This window comes from Filicampus tigris, chromosome 10 (genome assembly GCF_054856515.1).
Source record: "Filicampus tigris isolate MCC_2025a chromosome 10, RoL_Ftig_1.0, whole genome shotgun sequence".
Lineage (NCBI taxonomy): Eukaryota > Metazoa > Chordata > Actinopteri > Syngnathiformes > Syngnathidae > Filicampus > Filicampus tigris.
In genome coordinates, this window is record NC_141226.1 from 3,280,352 (window position 1) to 3,295,291 (window position 14,940).

Here is a 14,940-nt window from a genome sequence, read left to right on the forward strand (position 1 = left end):
TATAGCTAAACAGCTCGCTACACCATAGACTGTACAATTTCCATGTGCTACAAACACAGCACATTCAATGGCGAGCAATGTTTTGGAATGAGAGGATTTTGAAACACACGAGCCGACAGAAGGGGGTGTATTAGACTGTTCATGACTAGTAGTCATTGAATCCTTCGGCTACTGTGACGTCACATCTCCGGAAAAAGCCTAAGATGAGGGGACGCGAGATTCAAACGGCAGACAACACATTCTGAATTGTATTTAGTGATCAAACTGCTGTCTACCAACGACCTAATCACATTTTAATGACAGTTATGCATTGTAAAGGGGGTTCTTGAGAGCTACAGAAAATTTTTCAATGTTTGCACCCTGACCTTTAAAGCCGGGAGAGCATATACGTCATTTTCTATTTATTATTTAATTCTCACTCTCTTAACCAATGAATTGAATCAGAATATACACGTGATGGTGCCGTAAGAGGATGTTCTAGAAATCTTTCGAGTTATAATGGCGGACGCCGCGGTCGCAGGAGCTCTTAAATGAGTAACGGCAGTGAAATAGACGACGCGATTGTGGACTTTGAACCAGTAGAACCAGTCAAACGTGATATATGGTTAAGATATATGTTTGTAGACAATGACAATATCAACATCTTTGTAACAGAAAAGAGGATGGTAATTACCACTCGATTTTTTTTTAATTTAAGAGTAGTGCTTCTCTTGCACTGACACTTCTTCAATCTTTGATTGAAACAGTAAAGATGAATAAACTCAGGTCTGTGTGAAAGCCACATGTCTAAGCTATCAAATTCTGTTGGAATTATGTTTCTGTCTGCTACAGGGGCTGAGATATTAATTATTTTGTAAGTGTTGAATTTCTGGGAAAACTTCAGGTTTTCAAGGGTAATTCCAAAGACGACCTTTGGTTTTGGGGAGCTGTTGAGCCAGGCGCTTTAGGCCTTAATGGGTTAAAGAAACATCGGACAAAATCCCATTTCCACTTAATAATAAACGGCCAACTGGTTTTCCGTTTTAGATAATCAACTTTTTATGCTTAAATTTAAACTGTGCATAGCAGTAGACTATTTTCCTTTCTAGAAACATTAGTGAAAATTTAGATAAATCCCTCCCCATAAATTTTGGTCTATGAGACAAAGTGATGTCAGAATCAGAGTAGCAATTTTGCCAGCCTAAACGGTCCGTGTTTCTTTTGGTCATTGGATATTATGTTTGGAAGCAGATATTAAAAATGGAAAAAATGTTATTTGCAGAGCTGGGCATCACTAACCGCCACCGCATTCCGTCCTGCATATGTAATTGACCACGTGGTCCCCGTCCATCCCTCGTCAGAAACAACCAATCAATGTTGAGAACGTGATAAAAAAAAAAAAAGAGTCCTTTTTGAAAACCCGCATTGCACTGAGGCCACGAAACCCGAACCGTGAAGTAGCGAGGGATTATTGTATTATATTTATTTCTTGAACAGAGGATACCAACAATTTTCTCCACGTTGCAATACAGTTCACAATATCGTATTCAGACGCTATGCTTAGGCCATCTCCGGGTCATTAGGAGAAATGCTGTCGGTGACAACTTCCGGGAAATTAAAACAAATATTCTGTATGAGCCGTTTCAATTTTTGTCTCGTGATATATAATATTTTCATTTTAGAATTAAAAATTGAACATCAAACTGTTGATAGATATTTTCTCACTCGTTCCAGACACCGAACTAGAAAATAAAGCTGTATTTCAATTTTGGTATTTTGATACTAAAACGAAAATGAAATGGACAATATGCACACAGCACTTCCGTGTTCCATGTCACAAGGCACCGAAGCTTCCGGTGCAGGGTAGACACTATAGCAGAGCATACTGTTGATGTGATGTAACTCTCGCCCTAACTCCTTAATCGACTCAAAAAGAACAGGACCGCTCCTTTGTTTAACACGAGGACTACCCAAATTCTAAAACTACTTAGATCTACTAGAGATGGCTGTCATTTTTCTTTGAAGAAACAGGCTAAAACGTTGAATGTGCATGTAAAAGTGGCTCAGTGCCGGCAAACTACGACTGTTCACCACCAAAATACATTGGCGATTGCTTTCATATTTTCAGAGATTGAAGTGGGCATATTTGGAGATGTGCATGTGAATTTTGATGGCAATCGGTCGCAGTTTTTCAACATTAAGCCACGCCAAGCCCCATCGCATAAAGGATTTTATTTAGACTGTCCGATTTTGACGGCTTGTGCTTTGGCAAAGTCGTCATCTCCTAAAATGATTATTACTCTCTATTTGAGTAGATATTAAACGTATTTTATTCATTAAACGTCTGTTCTGAGTATCTTTGAATGTAAATTGCGTACTGTAGCTCCTCTTCTGGGACCACCATTTCATCCAGTCCCATCCTACCCCTCTGAGGCAGACGGGTGTGGGTGGTGGTGGTGGTGCTTCTGACAAGAGCTTGCCGTTGTCCCTTCTATCACAGCTAATATTTTACTGTCAGCTAATAATACCTTGAACTGTGTCGCCGTCCTGCTCGAATCGAATTCACTGGCTGCTCTTGCTCAGACTCGCTGTCAATAATCCTTAAACTCAGCCTTGACAACATTTTGAAACAGATGAAAATAATATTCATACAGACACAGGAAAAGTTGAAAGGCCAGGAACATTGTTAATCTATGCAGAGTAACAATAACAACACAGCAAAAGCTTGAGAGCTGTCAAAATCAAGGCAGGGAGTTCTAGTTGAACAAATGGCGCCCTTGTGTGGTTGACGGCTGCATTATTACATCAGCGGGGAAATAGGCAGAGAATAGACTTTGGTGCTATCTAACTACAAATTAATTGCTGCGCATTTTAACAACCCACTGCTTTTTCTGCTCATCAAAGCGGATTAACACCTGTATTTGAGTAGGCACACAGCAGTGTTAGCTCGATGTACTGTCCTCTCACCTCTTCTTCATGAATACGCGCAACCACACACATCAAAATAATCCTGAAAAATACCCCAAAACGTTGTCAATTGATAGAAATTCTCTGAAGTAAAACGGCTTCAAAACAATGGCGCTCGGCATGACCGGAAGGTGCGTTGTCCTATGAGATTTTACCGGAAATACCTCACACCACTCCATGAATATAGTCCATAATGAGTTGTTTTACAATTTTTTATTCCTTTTTTTTAACATCCAATGACCATAAGAGACACGGACCCTAAACAGCCCATTTGATTAAACCTACCTGTTTGTTAAAAATGTGTTAGACTGTCAGCATCAAAGTGAAAGTGTGTGGAGTCATTTACGTCTACTGCTAATTTGGTGGCTCTCGCTAAGCGCTGGTAGGGCTTGCTAACGCTGGAGCCATCGCTAAACGCTGGCAGCAGACACTTTGCAAACACATTATCAGCATAATTAAGTCATTTTAGCGTCATTTTGTTGATTAATTGGCGTTATTTTAGGACTTCGTAGTGTTGTTGAAGTCGGTACCAAGAGTTTTTGACAGCAAAAGCCCCCACAGTTTGGGAGACAATTCATGTCAGCCACGACATGCTGCCAGGAACAACTTCAAAATAAAAGTGTGCCTCGGCATTAATGTCAATATATTATTTAGTAAGATAAGGTTTATTTTGAAGTTGGCCTTCTTACCACATTGGCGGTGTGTTACTGTCATTGTTAATGTTACAGTCTTACTGTGTGTTACTGAATATCATAATACAATTGTTGCTGAGCTTAGCTTGACTTCTTGGCTTTGTACACGTAAATAAGCGGGTACCCGAAGCAGAAACAAATGCCTCAAGTACTTTTTTTTTTAAATCGAGGTACCCGAATTACTCGAGGATTCATTGCAGCACTACTTAATTTTAAATATTTATTTATTTAATTTGTTATTGCTGTACATCTGTACAAAAGAAGGAATGTCAAACAGTTGTTTGAGAATTGCAGTTTATTTTACTTTATTACACAATGCTTAGCCACTTTTTTTTTTTACCTTGCACTTGACAGATACTCATGTCATGTCATCTTCCAAACCGCTTATCCTATATAGGGTCGCGGGAAGTTGCTGGAGCCTATCCCAGCCGTCAATGGGCGAAGGCAGACTACACCCCGAACTGGTCGCCAGCCAGTCGCAGGGCACACATAGACACTGTCACTGAGCGGGAATCGATCCCACGCTGCCCGCACACAACTCAGGCGTGTGTACCACTACACTATCAGCGGACTCTTGACAAATGCTCCTTATACTAAAAAAACTAAAACAAAGCATTTTAGAAAAAATGCTCTAAAAACTAACTAAAACTAACTGAATTAAAAAAAAACAATAGTCAACATGAAATAAAAAATAAATATATATTATTATTATATATATTATAGCCCTATCAATCACAAAGCACACATAGAGACAGAAAACCATTCACACTGTCATTCAGCGAGAGCGCATCCATGCTGCCTGCACAAAAGTCAGAAAAGGGAACCACTATCCAGGGTTGGCCAAATCCGGTCCTCAAGAGCCACAATCCAGCCTGTTTTAGGTTTATCCCTATGGCAACACACCTGATTCAAATCATCAGGCTCATTATCAGGGATTTGCAAATCTTGCTGATGAGCTGATCATTTGAAACAGGTGTGTTGCCGCAGGGATAAACCTAAAACAGGCTGGATGTTGGCTCTTTCGGACCAGACTTGGCCACCCCTGCACTATGCCATCACTGGCTGATTCAAAATGTACATTTCCACAACAGGTCCCCTTTAAAGTTTGGAGAGAGCTTGATCAAGGGTACTCATACAAAAATAACGTGGAATTAACATGTTTTATTAGAAATCTCTCATTCGCTGATCTTTTGACCTTTGTTTGTGTCTGTATACTGCATATGCAGGATGCCTTCCCTATCAGAACAGCTGCAGGAGGCACGCAGTCAGGCTGAAGTGTGTCTATACTCCGGCGGCAGGGTGGTAGAAGTGCGGGCTGGTGTGATGGTTATGGCTAATCTTCCTTTACCGCCGTGCTCCAAATACCACCACATTGCTGCAGAAACCATGGTGATAGAAAACAGCTTTGGCAACAACAGAAAAGAGGTAAAATACATTTGAAACATCCATTGCATGGATGGGCAACTTAAATGCTGGAGGGGGCCACATCTGTGCTACTGCGGGCCACATAGGACCACACACTTCCTAACCAGATTCTTGACAAAAATGCGATTTTCAATATGTACTAAATGAGTGCATATGTGCAAAATGCATGTTCTTCATATATTTCATTCCCTGGTCTACAGATCACCCACATACAGATCTCTGTATGCATTTAACCATGTGTTTGCACATACAAATCAATGTACACATTTGCAGATTTTTGTCACACATTTGTATGGTCATGTCTGGGGCTCCGACCATTTGTGGCTTCAGTCACGCATTTGTAGATTCTCAATGTGCATTTGTGACTTCAGTCATGCATTTGTAGATTCTCAATATGCATTTGTGACTGTGGTTACGGATACGGCTGACCTGTTTTCTGAAGCTGAGCCGTGATTGATCGTTACGTCATTTTCAGTTGACAGAAGTGACAAAATGGCCGCCCCCTGAGATCACTAAAAAGGGTTGGATTTTGCTGCTTAACTCACATTCCACAAATGCAATATTAATCAGAATGCCGTGCTTCAACTAGTGGGCCTGCTGGGAACATATTCTTGAAAATAATGTGTTTGGGTTGATTTCCCTTTTAACCACTCGACTCCTGCAACACATTCCATCTACTTACTGTATTTAATAGCACAAATATGGAAATACACACAGTCCTTGGATGTCAGACACGTTTAATGCAATCTCACCATCAACCAATCACACGCATATGCAGAGGTGGGAATTTTACTAAATTTTGTTGGTCCGTCATTTGTCAGTCCGTCATTTCTCGTGATGAACCGAATTGTAATCATCAGTTCATCAGTCAGTCCATCTGACAGTCGTCAGTCGTTGTGTCAGTACGTCCCTCCACCCTGGGCCACCTTTACCTTCTCATAGGCCCCCTCCCCAACTTTAAAGCCCCTATCCCAAACATTTCCAACTGTTGGTAAAGGTAGAAAAATCAGAGCAGGGCTGAATGATTTATCGTTTTGGGACCGAAATCACGATCTCAGACAACGCGATTTTGAGATCGCCAAAGATGCGGTTTCTTTATAGGGCCCTTATTCCCCCACGCTCACCATTAGTGGCATGCTACTGTGGGCAGGTCCCGTGCTGAATATATGTCAAAGTCAAGGCCCGTGGGCCACATCCGGCCCGCGAGAAGGTTTTCTACGGCTCCTGGGATGATATTGCTTTATTATTAGATCCGGCCCGCAGCAAGCCGGTGTGGGTAGCACATGTGATTGGGTCCTTCGCGCCAGCCGATGATGTCACGCTTTAAAATATATTGTAGCGTCTTCCAAGAACACAGACGTAGTTTAACTATCACGTTTTATTAGTCCAACCGGCTACTGTGGGCCGCAGCCGACGCCAATACAGTGCGACAACCGTTCAGTCAAAAAAAGAGGCTCTCCTCTTCGTCCTCCGCTACTCTCGCTCGCATGCCCTCCCATCAAGCGAGCCGCACGATGCATTCGTGAACCTCGGAAACAACACAACTTGGCAAGACACAGATTCGACCACAACACAGATAACCCAATTCGTTACACTATTTCTGTAACATATTTCTTTGCATCTATGTTTTCCACCCCCTGGCTGTTGTTATAACGAACATTACCGCTACTTTTGCAAGGATCGTCCTTCGGCCGTCTACCTGCCGGTTCAAGACTTCACGTCACTTTTCGTGGCTTTCATAATCGGATTGTGGTGAAGTTAATGGAGTAAAACACGGTTTATTAAGAAATACTTCATGTTAGAAAGCTCACGTTGTTATACTATTAGTAATTGTTGGCATTTGATAAATTCATTGAGATTCTACGTAGTGGTAAAATGTCCCACACTGTGAGCAGGCATCGAACTCTCCTCGAGCGCAAAGTGTTGATAGCGAGTGACTTTAAAAAAAAAAAAATCCTCCTTCGTCACAGCCCGTAGTTTGTCCGTACCAGCAAACTCAGTAGTTGCAGATTTCCCATGTTTCACCACGTTTGCTGTTGTGTGTAAATGTTAAAAGGTGAGTTTAATCATTTAGGTTCGTGTCAGGTAACTGCTGTACATAATAGCCTAGATATATGTTCTCGTGAGTGATGTCACGTTGATGAACACTTGCTAGTTATTTCAGCTAGTATGCTTACTATTTTAGTGATGAAATGTGTGAATGTGTATTGTATGTATAGTATTGTTTGGCTGTTTGATTGCCTAATACAGTGAATTGTAATGTTTAGGCATACTGTTAACTAATGCACTATGAATTGGATGATGTTGCTAGGTTATTCTTTGTCTGTGTTGTTGCAGACCACAGTAAATAGACGTGTCAAGTGGAATACGGGCCTGTATTCTCTAACAGGAGCATCCACATCTATACCTTGCCACTCTAAAATAGAGTCAGCTGGAGACATCATACCAATCATATGATCCTATCCGTTTTACTTCACATTATGTACAGTTCATACAATCTTGCAGCCCGAGTCAACCAGAAAATTGTTTCCAGTTTGGCAGGAGAAACGCAAATGTTCCACTGATATTGTTTCACAAGACAGGCAGCGGCTTCTTCTCGGGTCATAAGCTGAAGTGACGTACGAGCTGCCTCGCAAAAGTAGCAGTACTTTATTGTACTTTTATTTCATTTTTTATTTAGTAACTCCGAACATAAAAACACAACAACCAGGAGGGTGACAAACATAGAGGCAAAGAAATATATTACAGAAAAATCAACTTCTTTTTATTTTAAATTCTGTTAGGCCCCCGACTTCCGTAGGCCCCTGGGCTCAAGCCCAGGTAAGCACCTCTATCTTAATCAATATGTTTGCCTCTTGGTGAGGTCTTTTGATTGGGTCCAGTTTTCCACAAACCAAAACACGGTTTTCCCCTGGTTGGCAAGGATTCTGTTGACTGTTAGTCCTTCAAAAGCCACAAACACAGAAATAGGGGCTGGGCCGCTATTGCAGATGAGATGCAACACAACAGACAACAGCCATGTCAGCCACACTAAAATATGTCATTTTTGTCCACCATCTGAGAAAACTGTCGGGCATCATCGGGAAAGTCCTGAAGTCGTATGCAGCACTGCTTTCAGAGTCTTAAGTATTTTTAAAACGTCGCCTCAAGTGACTTTTGTACTGTACAAGGTCCCAATTTGTCATTCATTTCGTAGTGGTTTTGTTTTGAAATGTTGCCTGATGCTTTTTCGTTTGGGTGGGAGGGATTTGCCCTCCAACGTGATCATTTGACCCAGGAAACCAACCAAATCCTCAAATTGGCCACATTCTGTCGTACATCTGAGTGCCGTCCCCTAATAGAACTCTGAACTGAACTGAACAGTGAACTGCAACAACCCAGTATTTACACATACATTACCTACTGTATATTTCAATAGATATTAAATTCAGGGTTGGATATACAGTATTGCAGTTATTTTCTTTAACTTCAAATCTATTTAGTAACTGTACTCCTTTTCCCTTTGCTTGTTTTCAGACACTTGCATCACTGCAGCGCTTATCTACAGCTCTGAACATCCTGGAAAAGTATGGGTGTAATCTGACCAATCCCAACAGACCTAAGTACTGGAGAACAGTCAAGCACAACAATCCAGTATTCAGGGCCACCGTTGATGCTATCCAGGTACCTATCACGGGTTTGTTTTAAAAGGAAGAAAAAAATATGGCACAGTCAAAGAACTTCAGTGGGATATTTTTAATCACGCCAAAATTGCAGCAACAAGTGCAACAATATTCATAGTGAAGTGTTCATAAGAAAAAGGAATTCCAAAAGTATTTATGACATGTTTTCTAAAACTCACTCTGGCAGCCAGTCACCCACGATGCCACTAGACTAAGAACTCCCCACAAATTAAATTGGGTCCCTTTAAACTCCCCTTGTAGCCCTTCCTTCTGGGAAAACAATTTAATAGATTGTAGGGCATCAATGCATGTCAAAATATGGTTTTGTGGGCCACTTGGAGTTACCTTTGTGGTCTGCGGCAACATTCGGAGATGTGCTGTGTGAGATGTTCTTGCCACGCGTGGCTGACAATCACAGACCAACAGGAAAGATGATGCTTAGTGGTTCGAAAGAGGCAAGTCTAACAAGCCCCGCCATGATCCAGAAGAGACCCATGGAAGACTCCCACCCGACAGTAGCGAAGGTAAGTTGCTAACTGCTCCCTATCATAATGTCTCGTCCTTCAGTCACATGCATGCCATTATTCTGCTATACTAAACATATGTTACCAGTACTAATGTGTTGTTTCGATCATGCATCGGTGTGTAGATGCGGACGAAAATACGTAATCCCGAACGGGGAATGCTCGTGAGAGTGCTTGTAACGTGCTCGCGGCCAAACTTTACATAGCTTGAATGATCACCCAGTCAAACATTTGGAGCAATGAAGTGAAAATATCTGTAAATGTAAGTGTATAAAGTGCAGGAGATTTTGTTATGTGTGTGGTGAAGAAAGTTTTTTTTTCCATGCGTCAGAATAAGAGGTACAGAAAATAAATGATGGATGAATGGATGCATGCTGCATCAATAAAAATATATTGAGGTAATTATAATTGTATATATTTCTACATTTCCAGATTGTGCATCCAGCATGAAGGTTCTTCCCACTCCTGTTGGCAGAGCAAAAAAGAGGTAAAAAAAATAAATAAGTAAAAAATTCACACTGCAGTAATTGAAAAATTTATTAATTTAATTTGTGGTAATTGTTTATTTTTTTTATAATTCACAGGCTGGCATCAAGCCGGCTGGACGCCAGAAGAGTTGCTGCACAGTTGGAAGCTGACCGACCGTTCTGTTGACTGTCGGTAGCTGTGTCTCACTGACAAGATATTCCAACATATTCTGGATGAAACATACACACTTAGTTTTATACTGTCTAGTCCAAACTCAAAGTTAAGTGCCTGTGTCCTGCCTGTTTTCCATTTCTCCCTGCTGCAGTCCACACCTGATTCAAATGAGCAGGGTCGTTATCCAACTCCTGCAGACCTTGCTGATTATATGGTCATTTGATCCAGGTGTGTGGCAGCAGGGAGAAATGGAAAATAGGTAGGACACCGGCCCTCGAGGAACAGGATTGAAGACCCATGCTCTAGCGGGTCCACCAGACCCATCAACATTGGCTGAGTAACAAAAATATGAACACCATACAAGGGTTAAAAGATCAGTGAAAATCCTTCAAAACGGCTGGCATGGTGGAAGTGGCTGCTCGGGAAATGGCTGGCAGTGAATGAGTTGATGAATGGGCCATAATTTAGTTTGTCCGATTGGAGTTGCCGTAGCGTGACATCATCCTCCCAGAGGCGGACTGATTTGCATTTGCTAGCTAACAGCCAATCAGAGTGATCTTCATTTTGTATACTGCAATTGGTGGCACAGTCATTCAAATCATATCTAGGAAGAACAATGACTCCTAAATCTTCACAATCCAAAATGATGCTTTTTACTTAGGTTTGTTTCTGGTTGTACAGTATTTTGCATTTTATTTCATGAAACCATGAGTTACTCTATTTTTATTTTGCATTTGACTCATTCACTGCCATTGACGAATTTACTTGTCTTTTCACAGTCCAGCCATTCAATCCCAGGAATTTACTGTATTTATATATATATTTTTTTCAATTTTTTTCAAATGTCAGGGTAAAAGAGGGTCTGAAAATGTCTGGCAGTGAATGAGTACGTTTTGTTTTGTGATCTTGATATTGTAACGTGTTACTTTTGTAATGCTTCACCCTCAACACTGCTGATCACCCTTTTAACACAGGGGATCCAGACCCACCTACAATTAGTAAAAATCTGTGAATTAGAGAGAGACAATGTAGAATACTATTTAAATATAGTTCTACTCCTTTAAGCTTATTATAACAGAGTTAAATACTCTTTATAAACATGTTTAATATACTTGCAAGCATAAAATGTACAGAAAACAATGCATGTGCCTATTGTAGTGTTTGTTTGACGCGTGTATATAATTGGGCCGGTCCCGGTTGGGTGGCTTGCGTTGTTGGCAGGTCAGTGTGTGAGGGTCTAGGCGATAGCTTTGTCTAACAGCGGCTCCTGTGTCAGTGTGCTTGTTGTGTATGGTTTTTGCTGTTGTCCCGGCGTTCAATAAACTGCTGAAAAGTGCAATCAGCAACGATGGCTCTTCTTTCCTATGCGAGGGCATATATGTGTAATGTAAAACCCATGAAAGAAAATGATTTGCAATTTAGTGGGAAAACATTTGGTGACATTGTTGACAAACATTAACAGGAGACATGGCCGCCTAATAGCATTGACACAAATCACTTAAATTATTTGACAAAAGTATGAAACCCAATTGACATAATTGGAGCAAGTAATTTTAATTTCCACAAATTGAATAATCTCATGCATGTTCTCTCCGTGCCTGCGTGGGTTTTCTCCGGGTACTCCGGTTTCCCCCCACATTCCAAAAACATGCATGGTAGGTTGATTGGACACTCTAAATTGCCCCTCGGTGTGATTGTGAGTGCGGATGTTTGTCTCTGTGTGCCCTGCGATTGGCTGGCAACCAACTCAGGGTGTGCCCCACCTACTGCCCGAAGACATCTGGGATAAGCTCCAGCACGCCCCGCGACCCTTGTGAGGATAAGCGGTATCGATAATGGATGGATGGATGGATGAACGATGTCAGTTTATGACTGTTTTTGAGGTTATTTGAACGCAATTTCCTGTTCAGGAACTCTGATAGCTTAATCTTTCCACACACACCTTTTTTAAAATGATGGATGCAGGCTGTCAAATCACAAAGCGCGTGTCCCTATAACCCAAATCAAAAATATATTTTGAAAGTCCTTGTGGGGAATGGAACTGTGACAACAATGGTGAAAGAAATGGCTGGGAAAAGTTAAATCATATACTGTACTTTGTGGATTGATTGCACAAGTAATTCCTGGATATTTGTCCTGCACAAATAAGTTAACATATCTATAAAGAAATATTAAAAAAAAAAAAAAAGCAAATAATAGGAAACACAAAAAACACCCCCAAAAAAATGCTATTCTTGGTGTCGATTCAAAAATTGACTGACCAGTCTTCTCAGTAAAGTTAAATATTCAGGGCCTAAGACATAGCAAATTTACGTTACTATGAACATCTTCTCTTTCAACTGTTAAAGAATATAAACACTTGAGTACATGTTGATGAAACGTACCAGGTAGACAATATCAGGGATAACGCGAGCAAATGTCTTCCCGTCTTTTCCCAGCCATTCAAATCAAGACACAATAAACATGTCATGGTGAACCTTTGCTTATCTTCTCTCAATTCTCCCAGGGAGGAAGGGCAGTGCTTTGTCTCTATGGTTACTCCAATCAGCAGCCAGATGGGCTCAGCTTCCCCGATGATGTCACAGATCCTGATGTTGGCAAAGTTGCAGCAATAACTCTGGAGGTGATGAGCCTAAGGATGGAGCTAGAAATGCTTATCAAGGTGTGCCTCTTTTATTTCTGCCCGTCTTTTTCCTGTCCTACACTAAACTATTGGGGGTTTCTGTTTACTGAGCATTGTTTTTTTCCCCAATACTTAACTAATTTGCAACATGTACATAAACTATGCATAAAATATGTATTTTACAATATGTGCACTTGTTTTAATGAGCTGCAGGTATGTAACTGGCTAAAATTGTGTTTTCACAAAATGTCTTTCACTCTGAGTTGGACTGGATAACAATCACAGTCCATCAACTGTATTGTATTGTAATATATTATTGATGTTTGATGGCTGCTGCTCTCAAACTAGCCTTACGGCCCTGGCCGTTTTGTCAAGGAGTGTGCGGGCACATGTATTGTTAGTGTGGTTGGAGTGTGTGGTCGCTGCCTGGATGTGTGTGTGCATGTGTGTGTGGGAGTGAGTGCTCTTGCTATTATCAGGATTTATGGAGAGTGCCGGGATTCGCTGACGTGGCACCAGGAGAGACCGGAGCGGATTGGCCGCAACCTAACAGCGGCGGGTTTAAAGACGCTCCGCGGATTGACAGAAGGCGGCGATGCATCTGACAGCAGCAGCCCGTTGCTCTCGGCCTTCAAAACTGCGGTGTAACTTCGTGATCTCTGTTTAGTAGTGCGATTAGGGAGTAGATAGCTATTGGTTTTGTATTAGTTAGTTTCGGGTATATCCTTAGTTTGCGAGTCAGCTTGTGCTGGACCTTTTCTATGCCAACACCAAGGAGGCATACACATCACTGCCCCTCCCCCCGCTGGGCAAAGCTGATCACAACCTGGTGGCTCTCCAGTCTGTGTACAAACCTCTGGTCCGCAGGCAGCCAGCTGTGACCCGCACGGTTCAGAGATGGTCTGGAGAGGCCGAGGAGGCCTTAAAGGACTGCTTCAGCACAACTGTGTGGGAAGTATTCAGCGATGCTCACGGGGAAGACATTAGTAGTCTAACGGACACTGTTACAGACTATATAAATTTCTGCATGGAGAACACCATACCCACCAGGACAGTAAGGTGTTTCTCCAACAACAAACCCTGGATCACACCAGACATAAAAGCTCTCCTGAAGGAGAAGAGGAGGGCTTTTGCGTCAGGCAACATAGAGGAGCGGAGGACTGTGCAGCGCCAGCTGAGGAGGAGGATCAGAGAGGGGAAAAGGTCCTACAGGAAGAGGATGGAGGAGCAGCTGCTGCAGAATAACGCCAGGGGAGTCTGGAGGGGCCTGAAGACCATCTCAGGCCACGGACAACCCAAGACCCGGACTGGGGGGGACCTGCAGTGGGCAAATGAGCTGAATCTCTTTTTCAATAGGTTCGATCAGATGCCTGCCTCCACTCAGTCTCTCCTGCTGCAGTCTCCACCTACTCCTCCTGCTGGGCGTGTCACCCCCTCCCCTCTTTTCTCCACAGTCTCCAGCTCCCAGCTACACCAGATAGCCACCACTCCCTCCTGCCCAGCCTTGGCCTTCACAACATCTCAGGTGAAGAACCGGCTGAATAAGATGAAGGCGAGGAAGGCAGCGGGTCCAGATGGCATCAGCCCCCAGCTCCTCAAATCCTGCGCAGACCAGCTGTGTGGAATTGTCCAGCACATGTTCAACCTGAGCCTGAAGCTGGGCAGAGTCCCCCAGCTATGGAAAACATCCTGCCTGGTCCCGGTGCCAAAGACCCCCCACCCGAAGGAGCTCAACAGCTTCAGACCGGTGGCGCTGACGTCTCACCTGATGAAGACCCTGGAGAGACTGGTCCTTGTCCACCTGCGCCCCCTGGTGAGCTCCTCAATGGACCCACTCCAGTTCGCATACCAGCCTGGCATCAGTGTGGATGATGCCATCATCTACCTCCTCCACACTTCACTCTCCCACCTGGAGAAGGCGGGGAGCACTGTGAGGATCATGTTCTTTGATTTCTCCAGTGCTTTCAACACCATCCAGCCCACCCTACTGGGAGACAAGCTGGAGCGGGCGGGGGTGGCGCACCACCTCACCACATGGATCCAGGACTACCTCACAAACCGGCCACAGTATGTGAGGACACAGGACTGTGTGTCTGACGTGCTCCTCTGCAGCACGGGGGCCCCACAGGGAACTGTCTTGGCTCCCTTCCTGTTCACCCTCTACACCTCGGACTTCAACTACAACACCCCTACCTGTCACCTGCAGAAGTTCTCTGACGACTCTGCGATTGTCGGCCTCATCACAGGCGGAGATGATCGGGAGTACAGAGAACTTACTCAGGGTTTTGTGGACTGGTGCCAGCAGAACCGCCTCCTGATCAATGCGGGGAAATCCAAAGAAATGGTGGTGGATTTCGGTAGGCGCCAGCACTCTTCACCTGCACCAGTGAATATCCGGGGAACAGATGTTGAGAGAGTCTCAACTT

The 14,940-nt window shown here is 43.0% G+C and overlaps 1 protein-coding gene across 2 annotated transcripts in view; it reads left to right on the top strand.

The window, feature by feature from the left end:
• Positions 1-14,940, top strand: part of rnf31 (ring finger protein 31) — a 75,011-nt gene that overhangs the window by 1,693 nt on the left and 58,378 nt on the right. For both annotated transcript variants that reach the window (XR_015088414.1, XM_086043404.1), the window contains exons 2-4: positions 4,865-5,063; positions 8,580-8,726; positions 12,398-12,553. Coding sequence is in view for 1 of the 2 variants with exons in the window: in XM_086043404.1 (XP_085899530.1) it covers positions 4,866-5,063; positions 8,580-8,726; positions 12,398-12,553 (501 nt within the window). In the remaining variant the exon portion in view is untranslated. The remainder of the gene's footprint in view (positions 1-4,864; positions 5,064-8,579; positions 8,727-12,397; positions 12,554-14,940) is intronic.